Here is a 21383-nt window from a genome sequence, read left to right as displayed (position 1 = left end):
GCCACTCGGCCGGCCCGAGGATCGTTTTAACATCACCCTTTGACTTATCATAGGCTCAAATTATCCAGCATGAACTCTCATTGTTTCCTCTTGGCTGACAACTCGTTAAAATGCACTTACCCCTTTGCTTCCTCCCAGTATAATTATTGCTCATAGGTTTGTTCAGTTTTTGGTTGTTGTCACATTTTATAAATTGTTGTTCCTATCGGGGCACCTTCTCTTGGAGTGTCATATCCTGAAGCTAGAAAAACTGTGTCTCGTTTGTCTGACTTGCATAGAATCTCAAATAATTACAAAAGAGACTTGGGTTGATATTGAATGACACTCTTTTTACTGGCCACACTGATGTTGTGTAGCAGACTTTCTAATTGGGAAGTTCTTTTGTCTTTTGGAGGTGGCTTTAGTATTTTATTTTTCCGAGAAGGGAATACACATTTGTAGTTGCCTTTGCAGCAATCTCACAGACGGCAGTGAAGCAGTGTGTGCACCTAAATCCAACTGTCCCTTCTTGGACTTGGTGAATGATTATGGAGGTTGATTGTCCTACATTTTATCTTCCAGGTGATCATTTGAAGATCTGCCCTCAGGGTTATACCTGCTGCTCTCAAGAGATGGAGGAGAAGTATAGCCTGCAAAGTAAAGATGAGTTCAAAAGTGTGATCAGCGAGCAGTGCAATCATTTGCAAGACGTCTTTGCTTCCCGTTACAAGAAGTTTGATGGTATGTATTGGAACTGTGGTCCAAGTAAGCATCGATATTTGCTCTGTTCCTGAATTTGTTTTACACCTTTATTCAAGTCACTTGTAAGAGCTGATAGTTAAATGTGTACAATTGCTTTTTCAGAGCGCCTCTGTTCTCTCAGTGATCAAGTTTTCCCCTAAGATGTTCTTTCTTATTGGCTCCCAGGGACAAATTAGCCCTACAGCATTACTGCTAGAATCCTTCTGGATGCACTAGAATCTGTATGGTAGGCATTATGGAAATATGGTCACAAGGAGCCAAAAAATAGATTAAAGTGGTTTCATTTAAATGCTTTCATTTCTTGGGTGAACACAGAATAGTGTTGTTGACGCAAGTCACTTTAAAAAAAGCTTCCTAATAAAAAACAGGCATCTGAAAACTTAGTCAAAATAACCGTAGAGATTCTGCAGATGCTGGACTTCAAATTAAATTTCAAAATGGATTCCCCAAAGACAACTAGAATTCCTAGAAGCTCTGTAGAACACAGATAGGATTAAAGCTCAGTTCTTGAGTTTCCATGCAGCAGCAACCCACAAGTAGCCACTATACTATAGTCTTCATCAAGCTGGTTTTCTTCCCTGGCCTCATTTTAGCTGCTTAGTCTGTCCGTGTAAAGCCATGACCAAACCCATTTCAGTCCCCTGTGCCAAACATGGATTCTCACATGCACACTTTCTTTTAACAGTGAACAAAGAGTCAATATGAGCCAAATGAGAGGCACTTCGATCATATCTGAAGCAATGTTACAGATAACAGATTTTAAAAACTAGAGTATGGGGTCCAAAACACCTCAGGATTCCTTTCTTTGTTGCTGTTCAGTCAGTTTGAAGATTGTTATGAAGTAGATTTAATTTTAATAGGAATGATTTTCTTTGTGCCTGTTTTAAAGGCCATTCTAATTACATAGCACCTTTGAAGCATGCTTTTCATGACATTATGTGTGGTGAAGAACTACAAGGCAAATTTTCGAGATGCGAAAATGTCTTTGAGTATTTCTGCAAAGGGCTCGTTACCATGGTGAGAAGCTGGACTAAATTAGATTTGATATAGAAGGCAGTCGTCAGCTAAAGAACAGGTTGTATTTCAAATATTGGCTTTGAGATTTGTTATTTGAAACTTATAACCGATTTAATAAGTGTTAGTTGGGTTCCCAGGCTACACCACAAAAGTATATTTTATTTGTAAAGTAGTTGAACTAAATTTTTTGCTATGTAGCATACCATAGAGTATACCCAATTTTTTCCCAACACTTTGTATGCAGATCTGTATGCAGAGTTGTGTTTAGTTGTGATTTTTATCTCCTCTTTTCCCTTGATAGATGGAAATAATTTTCCCATACCCTTCAACACACATGCTATAGCTGTAAAGCATATTTAACAATATGTTCACACCACATAGAAAATGGTATCACTAGACCACCTATGTCTGTCTTGGTCAGTAAATAATCGGTATGATTATTTAAAAGCAAGCTCTTCTCTTGATTATGACAGTTCTCATTCAAGACAATAACCAAAGCATTATCTTTTACTTTAAGGGGAAAACTTAGAAATATTATTACATGGTCATCTTTGAAAACATGAGATACTGATATTTAAAAATTACTACTTGTATGATTAATATGGAATTTAGAAGGAAAAAAGTCCTGCTCTTTAGAAATGGCTAGCCTGTATGCAGATACCTGTTGGCAGGTTCCAGGCCCACCTCCCTCAAGTCACCCCATTTCTTATTAGACATGTCTTCTAGTGTGGAGCCCACAGTGACCTTTCTTGACTGTGAGCGTGCTGGTTTAGCTGTCCTGTCCCCTTCTCACTCCCCGTGGTTTTATAGCAATACTTGTACGATTCCAGTGTGTAGGTTTCTTTTTTGGTTTTTGTTTTTTCAAAGATTTTTTTGGGGACCTAGGGGAGGGGAACAGCGTTGGGGAATCTGGGAAGGGGAACAGACAAGTTGCTGTCCTTTTTTGTTCTTCAGTCTAGTGGTGGAGGACGTCGCTTCACTGGCCCATGTTAGTATTATCATTGCGCTCTTCCCAGGTGAGGCAGTCGCTCGCCGGCCATTGGACGGCTGCTCACGGCGGCTCACAGCAGCTCACGGCAGCTGCCGGCAGGCCCCACTGCAGCCTATGCTGTCGCCAGTGATTCACGGCAGCCCAGCTCCAGGTCAAGCTGTTGTTCACCATCTTAGCTGTAGAGGGTGCAGCGTCACTGGCCCTCATATGTGGGATCCGAACCGGGGCCCTGCTGCTCAGAGCTGGTGTCCCAAGCCAACTCCTAACAAGTGCACCACTTGGCCGGCCCAATGTGTAGTTTTTAAAAAGCCCTACAGAAAAAAACTTTATCAGTAAGTGTTAACATATGTTTTTGAAAAAAGGACAGAAAAACAGTTTCTCTTGCCCTTTTTCTACCAGCCTTCGCATTCAATAAATGTGTTAGCACTGTTTCTTTATCACTTTCAAAACTGGTCACAAGAAATGCTTATGAAATGCCAGTTTGCTTCTTAAGACATCAAATTAAAATACGGCATAGACAATAAAGGTAGTGAGCATAGATTAAATTTTTTTGAAGTAGTTGCTGAAATGTGTTTGTTCTGGAGATCAGAACAGAGCTGGGATACAGCGTATGTTTCCTTCAAGTTAGGTTTTCTGAGACAATTAAATACTTTTATGGTAAAACCTCAGTTGACTTGTATCCAACAAACGATAATTCTCTAGTGGGTACTGCATTGATTGATTGATTGATTTTTAAGGATGGCAATTAGGACCTGCCAACACTCTTCAAGGCTTTAAGAGAATGTTGAGTGGAATTGTGTAGTGGCTGTCTTGACTCTTAGAAATCCACGGGTGTGGTGCTTTGGTCAGAGAATTATCCAAGCCATTCTAAAAGCCAAACCCCAGGTTATTGATGTGAATGAAAAGAGGAAGTTGGGTAGAGTAACAAGATGACAGCTGGAGATCCAAGATGGCGACAGTGAGGTGGCACGAAGAAGGCTGAAGACAAGTACTGAAGAAATAGCAAAAGGACACATGGGAAGCTATGGTGTCAGGCAACTTCAAAGGAGTACGTTTTGCCATCTCCAGGCTTATAGTATAAATTCAAAGTGGTGACCCTGAGTCCAGGCAATTTCCTCTGCTGTCAAAAAACTTTAGTCATGTTTATGATATTCCACTTCTTTCTAAGGCAGAAACAATGACTTTTTATGAACTTTTAAATAAAATGAGGTTTGGAGGCTTTCAGGGGATTAACCTTTTAAAACCCGAAATCAGCCGATTTTCCCAGTTTGCCATCATTCTGCCTTGATGAGCTCCAGTCAGAGTTCAAGTGTTAGCTCTGGCATTTTTGAGCCAGATCATAATCTCCCTTATCTCTAAGGTCCTTTTTTTGTTCTACACGTTTAATTTTCTATTGTTTGCACACATAAAAAGACTATAAGTCAGTTTTTAAGTTGTAAACAGTGAGAGAGTGAGTGAGTGAGTGTGTGTGTGTGTGTGTGTGTGTGTGTGTGTGTGTGTGTGTGTGTGTTTTCAGACCTGGGTGAAGTACAGAAGAACACTTCCTTGGGCAGCAACATATTTCTCAGGTTTCCTATGTTTTAAACCTGTACCTCTGAGTTTAAGGGCTCACCTCTTTATTTTCCTACACAGTAATTGTCTTGATCCACACTTGAACTTAGACGTCCAATACCAGAAATCTACCATCCTAGGCTAGAGACGAAAGAACAGGAAATGATAGTGACAGAGTGAGCTGCTCCCCCTCTCTGCCAGTTCTGGGATTTTTAAAAAAGATAGAACTGCTAATTAACATAGCTGAATCAGTTATCTCATGAATATGCTAATCAGGTACCCAGTTCAGGGGACTTTGAAAGAATTGCTTGGCAAAAGGAATAGAAATCATGGAAGAGGGGCATAATCCATGTTTCGGTACCACAACAAGAAGACCCACTCCAAAATGTTGCATTCCATGAGAATTGTTTTTAAATGAAGCATAGTTATATCAAACAACCCAAATAGATTAAGATTAGAGCTGGTCATGTTAAATGTATTTCTCAACTACATAGTAAAAGTGATTCAACAACTATGAGGATATATTATTGCTTAACAACTCCCCCAATCAAATTGTTTGCTTGATATTTTGCATCTTAAAAGAAATCTTAAGAAAATAGAGATACTGTCTGATGCTAGTCCACTGGGACCACTTTAATTTGTCACTTTAGGAGCAAATGTAGCAACTTTGGATTGGAGGCAGAGCACACTAAATTGTCAGCCTGGTGCTGCTGTGAACCCTCTGTGACCTGGGGCAATTAACTAGTCTCAGTTTTCCCATCCATAAAATGAGGGGATTGAGCTAGATGCTCTGTAAAGACCCTTTCAGTTCTAAAAAATTCTGTGAATCTTCTAAACATGTGACTAGACCAGCTGCTTTAGTGAAAGGTCTTACAAGATGTTAATTAGCAGTCTGTATGGTACCCTCTATTTTCCTCCTATCATTTCTGAACTCTCTGCTACTTTCACCAGGTCTTTGAAAACCCTCCCATGAGCCTGAAGCTTGTTAACTCGAATAATAGTAGAAAATTTCTGAATTAGCTGAAAACGCACATAAAAGAAATAATTGTCTGTTCTGTCTGTCTGCATGGGCCAAGTGTAAATCAGAGTGGCCACCCATTCCTTAAAGCCCCCTTGTCTTCTCTCATTTCACAAAGGCAAGACATGAAGCACTCTTCAGATTTACCCAAATCTCTGTTTTAATCACTGATTGAAAAATTTCCATACCTCATACTGGCCATTACTTCATTAGACCAGTAGGAAAACCAGCGTACAGGCTCAGTGAGTTGATGTCATTAGAATTTTCACATGCCCATGAAAGCAGTGACATCAGTGGGAGTAAGCTCGCCACTCACCTTAAAAGACAAATATATCCAACTAAGCTTTAAGGCCATTAGCTAAGCTGAAAGTTTTGGAATTTTCCTGATCCCCCGACCTTAACTATTTTTTAGCTACATGGTTTTCTTATTGTCCTTTGCATGGCCATGCTGACTTACGAAAGACCTCCTGGGAGATTTTCACATTTAAAAAAGTCTTAAAATAAATGTCTCATAGAAATGTATAGCATACATACAGCATAGGATTGGTTTTTAATCCTCACCTGAGGTTTCATTCATTAAGACATCTTTTGAAAATGTTGTTACTTTTTTAAACCTCTGCTACAGTGCAGCAGGCAACATTTCATAGGATGAGTGGCTAAGAAAATACAGAAAACGACAGAAGTCCTCTGGCCTTCCAGCAAATGCAGTGTTCCTTCCAGATCATGCGAATGGTTTTTGATTTCGTTGGAAAGCACTGCTGCTCTTGCCTCTACAGTTCTGTTTTCTTTTCCTTCCATGTGAAGGAGACTAAAATGCTGGGGCTTTTTGCTAACTCTTTTTATAATGTCTCTGAAACTTGATGAGAAGGAGCCACTGCCACCTTACTGTAATAAAATCAAGAGCGCAGACAAAACACACACATTTCTGTACTGACAAAGGTTTTCTGCCTTTTGAGTTGTTATCTGAAGTGTGACCAATTGTGGCTCTAGCATTGGCTATTTTATCAGATTGAAAATGCTTGTGCAGCTTCCAAAGAGCCCTGAACACTTTTACTTAAGAAGACATGCCATCAGCAAGAAGCAGCTGATTTGTTTGGAGGCAAGTAAATAAATGGAAGAGCTTTGGCTGAATTGCTTTTATCTACTTTGTTGGTTCGTTGCACTTTGAGCCTGGGAGTTGAGAACGTTGTTGTTCATCTTTGCCTATCCTCTTTCCACAAGTCTGTCTGTCCAGGCAAAGAAAAGGGCTTGTTTGATCTAGCACTGACTCCAGCTGATAGACTGAGAGAATTCCCAAGCCAGTCAGGCCTTTTCTTTTTCATTGTCCCTGCCCATCTCCATCACTTCTCTCTTGAAAGAATTAGCAGAGCAGTTGAAACTTTTGTAATAATATGACTCAAAACAGGGAGGGTGCTATGTGGGCACACCTTTTCTGGAGGTCAGTTTGGCCATGTGTCAGAAGTTGTGAATACATTCATACCCTTTGATTTAGTAATTCTACTTCTAGGTATTTATGTCAAGGAAAGAAAGCTCTGCATACAGATTTATGTACAGGAATGTTTATTATCACAACATTATTTATAATGAAAAATAGGAAATCAGCCTAAATGTCCCATGGTGATTACATTATGATCTGTCCCAATGGCGTCTGTCCCATAGTATGCAGTTGTTAAAAGTGGTGTTTCTGAAGAATTTGTAATCACACAGGAAATGCTTACCATACAGTGTTACATGAGAACCAGGGTATAAATACAGTATGAGCACAACCATGTGACAGTATATATCTTCATAGGAAAAAGACAGGAAGAAAATTCTATAAATTTTCTATAAATTATAAAAAATGATGCTCTCCTTTAACAGAGAGACTTGGGGGTAATTTATATTTTTCATATCTTTCTATATTTTTCACATTGCTACAATTTGAAAGGAATACTTTAAAGGAAAATTTGTATTTTTTAGTAAGATGCAAGAACTGTTTTGCTGGGCTTAAAATTTTTTTTTCTTAAATATCACAATGCACACTGAGGAGCATTTGGAAAAAGTAGAAAAATGCATTGAAGCCTCCAGCAATTAAGTTGAATGAATAGAATAAAGGGAAATAAAGTTATTTTAGAAAACATGAAGAAGTTATGTTGTTTTTTTTACTATAAAAGATCACTGAAAAATTTGGGTGAACAAAATTGAGAAATATGTTGGAAAAAATCATTCCTGGTCCCCAGCACTCAATCCATCACCATTGTCTGTACCTCACCTTTTTTTGGTGTGTGTGTGTATGCATGTAGATAATACCTATACATACATGCAAATTGGAATCATAACTTGTGCTGTTATATGTCCTCATTTTTCTCTGAATATAGCATCATGAGCACAGATAGATGTATTATGAGGTTTGTGTATGAGGCTATATAAATAGATCCATGTAGAGGTTAGTGTGTGAAACACTTGCAATGGCTGCTCCAGCCTCCTAGCTTACTTAAACATGCCCTCAGCCTTCTCTGGCACTTCGGAATGAAAGGGAATATGGGTGTGCTGAAGAGAATTGGCTAGCTGGTGCTGGGAGTATCTTTAGTAGAAATAGAATGGTGCTCATTGGAAGGGACCTTTCAGTACTGAGCCTGTGTCCCTGGCCACATTATCAAGAGACAGGGACCATGAGAGATAAACATTGTATTTACTCACTAGGAGTTTTAACGTGCAAAATGCATTAACTAATAAAATTAACCTTGGGAAGAAAGGGCTAGTTCCTAGTTTGGCAGGATCCCCTAGCACCCTTTGATACGTTAACAGCCCCTAATAAGGGCTGCTGCTGGCAATTGTCTTGTCTTCCTAGGAGAGGTCTATTGATATGCTATCAGTTGATGAACATTAGTCAAGTACATGTCCTTTTAGTACTCCGTGCCCCAGCAGGCATTCTTGAGGAGTGAGATTATGCCCAGATAAAGGAAAGTGGGTTGTTAAAACTTACACAGACTTTACCAAAAAAGCAAGACATTTGTAGATGCTTATGTTAACTGTTCTTTATTAAATACTTGATCTTGGGTGAAAGAATGGATGTGTATAACTCTTTGAGTTTTCTTAACAGTGTGAAAAGTATGATTTGTAGCATTTATAAGGAGGCTGCTTTTCTCAGGAATTTTGTTGATATGGGAACTTAATGTTTACATGCTGTATACACCAGGGCTGTGAAATACAGCCTTTATAGTGAGTAAAGAGGAAATTAATCTTATATGTAAAAGGAAGCTTCCTAGTAATATAAACACAAGGTGGTAATTCATAACGCCAAGCAAATGGATTAAATAGAAAGAACTTCCAATCTCTTAAGGTCATGGGTTAATTTTAGAATGCATTCTAGCTCATTAATCAATGGCCAGTCGATTGTTTATAAAGAAGTAACTAATGGCATTTAATAGCAGAACTGGGGGCCTTTTGACCTGTTTCAATAATTTTGAATGTTGATTTGATGCAAGGCAAGTAGCTGGGGATAGAAGTTCCAGAAGTACATGATGTTCTTTTTTTAAAAGACAGGATATTTATATAGACAACTTTTTATATGGAAAAGTTTTGCCTTTTTACCCTAGTTTTTCCCATGTTAAATTGGTACTATTGACATTAAGAATAATCACTTTTTAGAACTGGAAAATACTTACAATCCCCTAGTTCAACCCTTGTACTGAGTTGACTTTTTTGGTAAAGAAGGTAGTGTGCAAATGAAATATGTGGGTGGGATTGGGGATTGACCTGCTTAATTCTTAATTTTCCTTTCCCTAATCCTTTGCCTGATCTTTTATTTAGTGTGTGTGTGTGTGTGTGTGTGTGTGTGTGTGTGTGTGTGTGTGTGTGTCTGATGTGTATGATATTCTCTCTTTTATTATAATGTAAAATCTCTTCCCTGGGTTAATGTTTCTCCATTTCATGTTTTTCACTCAGTAGTTGCTCCCACCCTCATAGATGTCTGAAACATTTCACATCATTGAAAGCGAGAGCATTTCCTTTGGCTAAATTGTTCCTAGTTTTATAAGGCCTTGGGTCTCCTTAACAGATCTGCTGCATCTTGGGCATAATTCCCCCAGATACTATTTGACCCTGTTAGGAAAGATTAAAAACCAGCCTTAAAAGATTTTTTTTTAATTTTCTTATTTTTTTAAAGATTTTATTGGGAAATTGGGGGAGGGGAACAGTGCTGGGGAATTGGGGAAGGGGAACAGACAAGTTGCTGTCCTTTTGTTCTTCAGTCTAGTTGTGGAGGACATTGCTTCACTGGCCCATGTTGGTATTATCATTACACTCTTCCCCGGTGAGGCAGTCGCTCGTCGGCCATTGGACGGCCGCTCCCGGTGGCTCACGGCAGCTCACGAAAGCTCACGCCAGTTGCCAGCCAGCCCCACTGCAGCCTACGCCATTGCTGGTGATTCACGGCAGCCCAGCCCCAGGTCGAGCTGTTGTTCACCATTTTAGCTGTAGAGGGCTCAGCATCACTGGCGCTCACGTGGGATCTGAACCGGGGCCCTGCTGCTCAGAGCTGGTGTCCCAAGCCAACTCCTAACCAGCGTGCCACTCGGCTGGCCCAGAGAGGTTAGATCTTTTGTCCAAACAAGGCCATACAGCTCATTAATGAGAGATCCCATGGTTTCCCACTGTGTGGTGCCGCTTTAGATACATAACATGTTACAGTGTTTATTTCCATCCCTATGTTAAGTGCTCATTCATGAGCCTGAGGAGTAGCAGTTGCTTGATCCTTAGAGCATAAATACTTAAGCCTCTAAACTGAAAATTGAAAGGGAAATAAACCCTGATCACAGACTCCATATTTTAAATGCTTATAAACTATCTCCTTTCTGACTCTCTTTTTAGACACCAATAGTGTTACTTAAAACAGACTCCCTGAGCAGCATTTTTCATGAATACAAGCAGTTGCTGCAAGGGAGATCTAATTTCCAATTAACTCAGCTTCTGGTCCATGTGGAACTCCGGTTTACACTGCTCCTGGCTGAGTTCTCTCTTAGCCACCAAGTGTCTTATAATTGGCTTCAGGCATAATGATTATGAAGGGATGATTGTTAGGTGTCTCAGGCCTACAGTTTTTGTTCAGTTGAGATCTGACTCTGATCCTGAATTCTGAATAATGGGGGAAAGTGGACGTGAGCATGAATGTAGCGATTAATAAAGTTGCTATTGATGGCTGTGGATCACAACCTGAATGTCTAATTTGTGTTCTATTCCTCATCGCTGAAGGAAATATCGTAGGAAGAAATGGGCGAGCGGGATGTGGAAGCATTGTACAAGAACATAGGAGAGGTGCTTGTTTGATACGAAGAATAGATACAAAAAAATTTTTTTTTCTTTTTTCCTTAGAGCAAATTATTATGCTTTGGTTGATATTGTACCTAACTGGTATGGCTTTCAGAATTTAAATGATGTGTTTCATCCTTGGAAGGTCTCTTGGAGGCAAAAAGCACAGGTAGAATAATCCCATTTAAGAATAATTCTAAAGAGAAAAGAATTTGAGTCCCTTGGATCTTTTGACTTTTGTTCAGTTGACTTCCATGGGTGGTATAGATGAATATTTGAAACTTAGTACTATATGGAATGAAGGATTAAGGATGTATAGCTGCTTTAAAAATGTCTAGTGCACTCATAAAACCATGTGTGGAGAGTGATGGTGTACATAAGTTGAATTGGATGGAGGAAATCTGTTTTTCTAGAAATTTTCATTACAGTCCGATTGGGGAGGAAGGTAAGATGCACGGTAAAACTGTGCTTTGAGCCATTAATAGCCACTCAGTACATACTTAACAAATTGTACACCCATTTGGAGAGATTAAATGATCAGATTTTAAATTGTTGTATCAGTCTTACAGAATTTCTATGTATAGTCCACTGAAATGATCTTTATATTTGCCATTTCTGTGGCCACACTAAAGAGTTTTAAAATGTGAAGGAAAGGAAACCAATTTTCTAAATGACTAAATGAATTAGAATTCAGTATGTATATAGCACCAAGCTAATCTCTCAAAGTATAAACTAACACCCCCCCATGCCCCCCCCACCCTTCCTAGGCAGAATTTGTGTCATAGAAACAAAGGCCTCCTCTTTATTAGATCATTCCTCTTGTACCTCATAGGCTCTTGACCTGAATGAGAACCTCTAAGAAAACTTTATTTTTTCCATAAAATGTTCAGTGTTTTAATGTTTCTTTGACAGGGAGCACTTTGAAGCCTAAAGGTTGAACTCTGACTTTTCATAGAAGTTTTAAATTAAAACTAAGCTTGACATTGCCACTCTGCTCCCATCCTTAAAACCAGTGCACCTGTAGGTGCTATTCATGAGAAATGCAAGAGCGTATTCAGCATTACTTATTAAATGAGTCATGGAATCACAAGTGAAATCATTCTCAATATCTACACTAAATGATGTGTGCCAATTTTATGAGCAATATAATAAAAATCCAGTACAGGTAGTCCTCGACTTACAACGGGGTAACTTATGTCAGGATAAACCCATTGTAAGTGAAAAGCCCTGTAAGCCGATAATGCATTTAATACACCTAACCTACTGAACATCATGGCTTAGCCTAGCCTACCTTAAACGTGCTCAGAACACTTACATTATCCTGCAGTTGGGCAAAATCATTTCACTGCCATTGCTCAGCTTCACAAGAGAGTATTGTACTATGTATCACTAGCATGGCAAAAGACCAAAATTCGAAGTATAGTTTCTCCTGAATGCATGTTGCTTTTGCACCACTGCAGTCAGTCATGTCAGGGAAAGGCTGTATAGGGAAGTACCTGTGATTACCCTTGGAATCTGCTCTTTGGATTGTGAAATATTAATAGCACTGGATTGATACAAGGCTTGCATATTGATCTCAATGACCACGATTTATTTTTCCAATATGCGAGAGTTATCTATGTGTACAATACCCTGGACATGTAATAAGAACTCAGTGTGCTTTCTTGTATGGTTCCGATGAGTCAGCACCACTTAGCAAAGATGGTAGTGATTCAAGCAAGGTTTGGGAATGGACCAGCTGGCTTTCCAGGTCTCTTCTCACCCTAAGACTCCCCAACTTTGAATTCTAAAGAAGGGCCACCTGCGTCGTGACATTTAGTTGACAGACACTTCCACACAAGAAAAGTTGTCCCCAAAACATCATAAAGAAGTCACCTGAGAATGCAATCAAAACATTTAAAATCCCAATTCATTGGAAAGACATTGCCCCCTAATTTAAGCATATATGCTTATATGAATGTTTCACATTCAACACAGTCCCTGAGCTGGTGGTGATTTCTAGTGAGAGTCAAAATGAGATAAGTCTCATTGGCTAGTTTCAAACTTTAGGGTACAGCAGAATCACAGGTGGCTGGGCCCAATCCCCAAGGTCTCTGATTCCCCAGTAGATGGCAGGCTGAGGCCCAAGAACTGGAATTTCTGCCAAGTGCCCCAGCGATGTTGATGCAGGTCTGTTATGGGACCGCACTTGAGAACCAGTTGGGATTTTGGAGAGAATCAGAGACTTTCCCAGGTACCTGATTTGAGTCATGCTTTTCATATGGTTTCCCTAGCTGCTTGTAACTCTCTGGCCTTCTTCCAGGGAGAGAATGTCGGTAAAAATGCCAGGCTGTGCATTTGTATAGTGGGGTTGAGGGAGTTGACTTGCCCAGTTTTTTACTCTTCAGAGGGAATCCATTTCCCTTCCTCTCTCTAAAGAAAAGTAAGTGGTAGTAGAAAGAAAAACTAGACAAAAAAGAAAAGGAGATCCCATCCCCCCCTCCTCCACCACCACCACAAATAAAACACACATAGTTTGAAATGCTGGAACCCAAAGGACTATGACTTTAACCTCACATGGTGATGAGACAGGAGGAGCACAGGCATGGAATCTCTTGGAAGTGAGGAAAGGCACACACATTCCCTCCGAATGGCTTCAGTGTTTTCAGTCCAGGCTTTGAGAAACTGTTTGGAATTAGTTTTCAGCCTCCTGTTTGCCCAACCAACATAAAAAGAGAATGCTTTTGTAGCACTATTGCATTTTGATAAGCTCACTAATGTTCTTCTTTGTAAAGGAGACGTCATATTTTCTTTTCTGCTCCATGTTCACTTGGAGGCAGTTTCTTATTTGATGTGGTCCTTATATTTTGCTTTGATATTTATTACATTTTCTACTTCAAAACTTCATATTATGAGGTGTTTATTTTTATACCAGGCATAGATTCTTTAAGAATGATTAATGTTACAGATACACCGTTAGCTCCTGTCTTCATTGAACTTCCTGAGGAAAGCGTCAGAAAAAACTTACTTGCCATTTGTACTTAAGAGATTAAAATTTTCAGCACTTATGCTGTGGGTGTGTGGTAGCCAAAAAGTAAACCTGAATAACCTGGTATGCTTTTATGTTTATGTTTTTTTTTAGTTTTTTTCCTGTGTTGTCTAATAAATATATTAGATATGTGGTTGAGTCTGTTATATATTCTCTCTCTCTCTCTCCCCCCCCCTCCCTCCACACTGGAAAAAAATCTCATGATGTTGCTGTAGGAATCCTTTAGGAACTCTAGGTCATCTTGGCTACTCCAATTTGTACCAATGCCACAGAGAACACCTGAGAACTTATTTTCAGAAAACTTATATGCTTGCTTCTTGGGGTATTACATTATGTTTCTTGGCCTCAAGCATTTTCCAGGCTGTTTTCTTATATGTCATGTAGATGTAAGGAGGAGAAAAAAAAATGTGTCCAAGTAAAACCACCTTTTGAAAACATCTGTCCTGGTGTCAGGTTACAATTAGGAGGCATTGTTAACATTGGTTTAGAGTCCTTGCAGCATAAAGTTCTGGGAAACCTCATGTTTTAGACTTTATGTACCCATTTTTATCCAGTTCTTTATTTACCATGTGACTCAATGAGAAGAGTTAGTATGTGCCTGTGTTTTCTGTGGACTCGTGATAAGTTGCTGATTTAAAATTTCATTTTTCCACCTTTGACATAGACACACATGTAAGTTACTTTGTGACATAGATTTATTTTCATTGACAAATGATCCGAGATGCTGAATTCCCCAAAAGAAATCCATTTTATATACAAGCATGTTTTCTGATTTAATTTCGTGATTTGTTTTTGTTTTTGTTTTCAGATTTGCCTGAAAAGCACTCAGTTATGTAATTACTGAAAACGCTTTTTTTCTTCTTTTTTCTTTTTTTGTTTGTTTTCTGTTTAGAATTCTTCAAAGAACTACTTGAAAATGCAGAGAAATCCCTGAATGACATGTTTGTGAAGACATATGGCCGCTTATACATGCAAAATTCTGAGCTATTTAAAGATCTCTTCGAAGAGTTGAAGCGCTACTATGTGGTAGGAAATGTGAACCTGGAGGAAATGCTAAATGATTTCTGGGCTCGCCTTCTGGAGCGCATGTTCCGCCTGGTGAACTCCCAGTACCACTTCACAGATGAGTATCTGGAGTGTGTGAGCAAGTACACCGAGGAACTGAAACCCTTTGGAGATGTCCCTCGGAAACTGAAGCTACAAGTTACTCGTGCATTTGTGGCAGCCCGCACTTTTGCTCAAGGCTTAGCAGTTGCAAGAGACGTAGTTAGCAAAGTCTCCGTGGTAAGTGCTGTTTGCATTCTGTGTTTTTGTTTCGTTTTGTTTCATTTTAAAAGAAAGTTTGGGAGAGTTAGAGAAATAAATCAGAATTCCTTTGGCTCCGTAGCAATCTTCTCTTTTCGATTCTTGGTTTTCCCTCTTCTCTCCTATACTTTCTTTTTATACATGTACATTCTATGGTTATAAACAATACTATGACGAACATCTTCACATATCATTAGCAATCTTTTCAGTGGCTTCTTTTGGTAGCTATTCTTAGAATCGGAATGCGTGCTCATTTTAGAACCTTAATTTAATGGGTTTAATACCTCCATACTCTGTTTCAGCCCCTGTTCTGCTTCGCTCCAGAGAAAGAAACACACACACAGGCTCCACATTAGGTTGTTTTGAGTGACTATGTTTGAGTCTACTTGTTAGAGTCTAGAAAAGCATTTAACATCCATTACTAGATGTTTCCTTGTTATAAGGTGTACCCAGAGCTCTTAAGAAGCCAGAGCTTTCTATAATAATTAATGTGGACCACCTGCTCTTCACTTATGGCTTTGTGTATAGAATTACCAATAGAGAAAATGAAATTGCTATATGTGGGCAAGAGCAGATGAAATGAGCCACATTTTCCTCATTTGTAAATTAAAGGAATTGGACTAGACCAATATTTTTCAGACTATATTCTTTGGAGCCAGTGAAGGAGGTCCTTCAGGGACCTCCTTGAGTAGAGGTAAGGGAGACGTGCGTCTTCTAGTGGGTAAGACTGTGTACCTGTGACTTTACTTCCTGGCTGCACCAGAAAAGCTTTGCTTTCCTCAGTTTTATGCAGTAGGGTTTTGAGAGATGTCAAGAGGGGAAAGTTCTGTGGTTCCTTTACTGTCATCTCCCTGACCCCCGTCCAAAGTTGAAAACTTCTTGAAGGATTTTCCACTTCTACCTTTCTTTCCATGGCTCAATACCAGTGAAGAAATCGAATATACTGGGGCAAAGTTATCTTTGCAAGACTGATCTTATAGTGCTTTTACCTTTAGGCCCTCAAGGGAAAAGTCAAATTAGTCCATTTCTGAAAAGTCCGGACATGCAACCACATCACCTTCTACTTAGGTCATTTGATTATTTGGAGAACTAGAAGAAGGGTCCAAATAAAAACTGGACAGCAATACAAACATTAAAATATTAACCTGATTGCCTATCAGAGAGTTCTTTTAGAGTTAAAGTGACCGTATAATGTATTGTCCAAACCGGGACCCTTGTTGTCTAAATCAGGAGGTGCATATTAACAATCATATCCAGACAACATGTGCCGCTAATTTTTAATAAGCCACCAGCACTGTCCTGGGCAGACCAGGATGCAGAGTCACCCTAGTTAGAGGGTAAACTTAGATTCACCAGAGTGAAGGTAGAGATTTTAAAGAATTGTGTGTTATAAAAAAATAGATGCTAATAAAATTAAAAAACAAAAAGAAAAAAAAGAAAAAAATAGGTGCTTATGGGATATTTCATATTAGAATTGGATGAAAATAAGGATTTGTTGATTGGTTGCATTCATTATTATAGTTTTGTTTGTTCTCTCATCTCTAGGCCAGAAAATGTCAGGAGACAATTCTTCCCAGCATGTTTTTATTCACTCTTTTTCCTCCTGATATTTTCATTGTAAATTGCAAAGCATTGTTGGGCATATGAGGGAGGGTGGGTGGGAGCAAGTGGAGAGATGATGGTTATAATTGAAGGAATAATCTGGTTCCTGAACTTCTGCCAGCCCCAGCAAGCATTATTAATCTTGGACTTGCTGATGTCAGGGTCCCTAAACAATTCACAGTTAATCCAGATCAGTTATTTACATTGTACTTCACCGAACACATTTGCCCTCCTGTAACAATTCCTTGTGTTCGTCCTAAGCTGGATAGGTGGAAAGGCACTGCTGTGTGGTTTGCATGTCTGCCTACATGTGCACGCACACTCATGCCGAAGGGAAAGGTGAGGAGAAAGTCCCTTGCAAATGTTTGAAAAGTGGTTTATTTACGTTAACCACCCGCCTTCATTTGAGTTGATTCTTAGGAAGGACGAGGCAGGTGGCTCAACCCTGTCTTGTTGCTAACCTTACTTTGCGATGTTGGAAACCCCCCCTAACCCCCTTTAGGGAACTGAGAGTCCAGAAACCCCAACTTGGGGTGGAGGGTGGTGGATGAAGCAAGGAAGCAGTTTAGAGACAATTCACCGAAGGTTAAAAAGTTGAGGGTTAGAAGGCCATTGTCCACATCACCCCACCTCCAAAGGTTAGGCAGAAGGAAGCAGTTGTGACTTCCCTGTGTTTCGTTCTTCACATGTTTTCATAATTAGCGGTGGGATATCAATAAGATTGACTTTTGTGTTCACGATTTAAACACGCTTCCATATGCAATAAAGAGTATGTGATCCAAAATGAAATAGTCACAATTTCTGATGTTCCTTTAGGTGTGATTTTTTTTTAAGCAAGGAAGAAATTTCCCCATGTACCTTAATATTGCCAAGTTGTTTGAGAAAGTTACTTTCTTTTTTTTTTTTAAAGATTTTTATTGGGGGAATTGGGGGGATGGGAACAGCCCTGGTGAATTGGGGGAAGGGGAACAGACAAGTTGCTGTCCTTTTGTTCTTCAGTCTAGTTGTGGAGGACGTCGCTTCACTGGCCCAAGTTGGCACCATTATTGCGCTCTTCCCGCGAGGCAGATCAGTCGCCGGCTTCTGGACGGCCGCTCACTGCGGCTGCTGGCCGCTCATGCTGGCTGCTGGCTACACACGGTAGCCCATGGCAACCCACTGCCACAGGGGCTGCAGCCTACGCCGTCGCCGGCGACTCACGGCAGCCCAGCTCCAGGTTGAGCTGTTGTTCAGCATCTTAGCTGTGGAGGGCAGTGTCACTGGCCCTCATATGTGGGATCCGAACCGGGACCCTCTGGCATCCCAAGCGAGTTCTTAACCATCGCGCCACTCGGCCGGCCCTCAAATCAGTTTTTAAAAGTGCTAAAACACATAAAAATCTATCATCTATGTGATGTTTCTGTTTAGAAGAAGTATGCAAGGAATACTTGCGCATTTTTGAGAAATACTCCTTACATTAATTTTGGGAGAATGACTACCAATTAAATGTATTTTAATTTAAGGTACAGTGGTATGGGGAAGATAATAAACGATCTGGCTTTCAAAACCATTTCAAACTGAACACGTTCAAAAATCTACATTTGATTAATAAAATAAATAAACTTTTCTCCCAGTTAGGGTACCCAAGCAGTGTTGTTTCATATGGATTTCCACTCCTGTCACCTGGTGTCCCAAGTGTAGTTCGCAGATGAAACTAGAGAAACCTAAGAAATAAACATTCCTTCTTTTGGTGTCCAGTAGAATTAGTTACCTTGGGCCTGAAAAAGACCTTTGAGAGTGGAGAATGTATTTCCTAATTAAAGAGAGCCACCTCACTGACTTCATCTACAAAGGGGTCTTTAATTTCAAATATGAAAAGCATCGTGGTCTTGCGCTAGTTATTGGATACTTAACTCAGAGATGTTCCCACTTTCTCTTCGTGAGTGGATGCCCTGCTTTTCCAGTTTACTTTTTCAACAAAAGAGTTGTGGTTATACGTTGAGCAATGACTTGGTTATCATTAAGCTTTTTAAAGGCCGTTAGCACCAGCAAGCTTAATTTGCTTCAAGAGAAAGTCACTTCTTAGTTGAAGTGTACTTGCCTTTTTAAAGTTTTTCTGGGCCCAAAACATCGAGTGATTTCGGCTTACTCCATTGAGCTTTACAATTCAAACTACAGAAAAGTCCCTTTAATTAGTAACAGATGGTTCGAGAATATCCTGGTGCTACAAATCTTTGTATTACTTATTCCATCTTTACTTGTCATGGTTCATGATACATTTCTTATTTACCTGCTTATAGCAGCAGTTTTGCCTGGAAGGGTGAAGTCTGTTGTGGTCTTTCAAAAATGCACAAGTGGTTACATGCGCCATGAAAATTAATAGCTCCTATGCCAAAGAGAGTTGCATTCTCATGGTTTCAATTAACACTGACATAATGGGACTATGTCTACACCCCTACCTCAAACTATAGGGACTATAATTAGAAATCAGTGCCTTACCATTGTGATGTCTGAATTACTGTCCTGCCTTGAAAAGAATTTCCATTGTTCCGCCTTCATTTCTGTCTATTCACAATGCCCCAACACCTACAAGAGTACTACACAAATTATTTTGCCACTTTCTGGAATCATTATAAATATAAATTTTATAAATGGTCAATGGAAAAAGCTTTAAAGAAGCAAAGTATAGACATTTATGTAACCCTTAATATTCTTTTTCACTCACAACCTAAGAACTGGAATTGCAAGAGGAAAGTGGGACTCTAGCTGTAGTGGGGTGGAGATGGTGATGATGGGAGTGTGGGAAGCACCAAGGACTGAATAAATTGAGATGATATATACTCAAAACAAAAATAAGAGCCTTCTACAAGGGGCCGTGGTTAATACAGTGATGCTTTGACTTCTAGGTTATAACTGAGACCAATAATTTAAAACAAGACATATTTCAAGTATTTATGCAGCTTCAGTTGTGTCTACAATGTATCTACAAACATTCTTGAATGAATCCTAGCTTATTCCGTATATTTTGTTAATGTCTGTAGTGTTTTATTTTCGGGGAAATAGTTAGGAACGTCTCAGCCTCCTTTCTTTGTGTGTGCATTGACTTCAAAACTAGTTAGGGAGTTGTTGAATCAACTCATCTCATCTCGGCACGTATTTGGGTTCCCTACCTCTTTTACCATAATTTTGGGAACTATTTCCTGTTATTTTTATTGGGTGCTTATGTGACCGAGCAACAGATAAAATCTAGACCTTTTCTGTTTGTTTGGTACTGTTGGCTATGCAAGAAAAAAAAATGTTGCTGCGAATGTATGTTAGGAACTGGAATAAACTAAAAAGAAATGTGTTTTTAACTTCAGTGCAGCATGTTGACTGCCATCTCTGTGAATGTGGCTTGAGGCTCATTCTGAATTACTGAAATGAAATCCAGGCTGCGTGAAGAGGACTGCTCCTCCAGTGTTTTCTTTTTTTCTGGCTGCTTGCAGTAGTTCTTCATGTTGTGTTTGGAAAATGCAGGTTATTTCATAGAAAGTCTCGATCTGTATTAGGAGAGTCTTTGCACAGAAAGGGACTTTTCTGCAAAGGTTTGTTTTTTTTTTATAGCAGAAATGGTGTGAAGATGTCATGCTAAATGTATATCTTGAGAAAGGCAGGAATGGGTCTTTTAAAAAGTCTTAATAAGTTAAAAAGTTAATGAGGATTCTTTCCCCTCATGACTTTTACCGAGAAGCGTAGACTGGCTCCTAAACATCTAAATTCTAAGGCACCTCCTAGAGTTACCTTAACATTTAGAAAGACCTTGGTAAGTCTTGCAAGATTGTATAAGGCTTGAAAATTGGCTATTAATGTATTGTCATTATGGGTCGATAACTCAGACTGATTTTGATTTGCTAATATAGAAATATAGTCCAGTTAATCCCTTTCTATCATAGCCTCCCCTGAGAGTAAACAAATCAAACCACCTCATTCTTACATACAGAATGTCAAAACCTTTTTCTTACATAAATAATGCCCCACTTTCTAGTAGAAATTGATCATCTCTACTACATTTAGCTGAAACTCTTTCAAAAGGGTAAAACTTTGATCAAATGTGTTGTTTCCTGTTTTGTTTTGCTCAAGTGAAATTGTCTCTCTCCATGTCCAGCAGTGTTTACTTGAACCTTTGAATTTTGTGTGTGTGTGTGTTTACCATCAGGGCCTGATGAGTGATACATATGCATGCATTTTTTTTCTCGCCCCGGTATCATATTGAATCATTCTAAGAATAGAGCATCGGCTGAATAAGTCATTATTGTTTATTAAACAACATGTAATCTCATCCAGATATCTAGTCAATATTGTTCCACATAGACCAGCTGCATCCTAACTTACCCATCAACATAAAAACTGATTCATTTGGTCAATAAGTTAGAAAACTTCAAATTCTTACTAGAAAACATCGAGCCCCAAAGCTGAATGTTCACTGCGTATAGATGCCCTGTACGAGGTCTGGGAGCTTTGGAGAAGGACCAGCTCCATGCTGCCTGCCCTCAGGTTTCCTACAGTCTGTTACTGAAAAGAAGCCATTCAGATAACCATCAAGTGTACCTGCTCTAGAACCAAACTGCCAGGGTTCAAATCTTGGCCATTTATTGGAAGATCTTGTGTGAGTCCCTTAGTCTCTTTGGGCTTCTGCTTCTCCATCTATGAAATGAAATTATAATACTCATCTCATACGATTATTTTGAACCTTAAGTGAGTTAATACATGTAAAGCACTTAGAACATAGCCTGGGGCCGGCCGAGTGGCGCGATGGTTAAGAACTGGCTTGGGACGCCAGAGGGCCCCGGTTCGGATCCCACATATGAGGGCCAGTGACACTG

General features: G+C 39.5%; 1 protein-coding gene across 1 annotated transcript in view; it reads left to right on the top strand.

Moving 5' to 3' along the window:
- GPC4 (glypican 4) overlaps positions 1–21383 on the top strand; it is a 146566-nt gene that overhangs the window by 110932 nt on the left and 14251 nt on the right. Inside the window, exons 2-3 of the mRNA XM_019661259.1 lie at positions 562–720; positions 14528–14919. Coding sequence (XP_019516804.1) covers positions 562–720; positions 14528–14919 — 551 coding nt within the window. The remainder of the gene's footprint in view (positions 1–561; positions 721–14527; positions 14920–21383) is intronic.

This window comes from Hipposideros armiger, unplaced genomic scaffold, assembly GCF_001890085.2.
Source record: "Hipposideros armiger isolate ML-2016 unplaced genomic scaffold, ASM189008v1 scaffold_341, whole genome shotgun sequence".
Lineage (NCBI taxonomy): Eukaryota > Metazoa > Chordata > Mammalia > Chiroptera > Hipposideridae > Hipposideros > Hipposideros armiger.
This window is presented reverse-complemented; position numbering and strand designations above follow the sequence as displayed.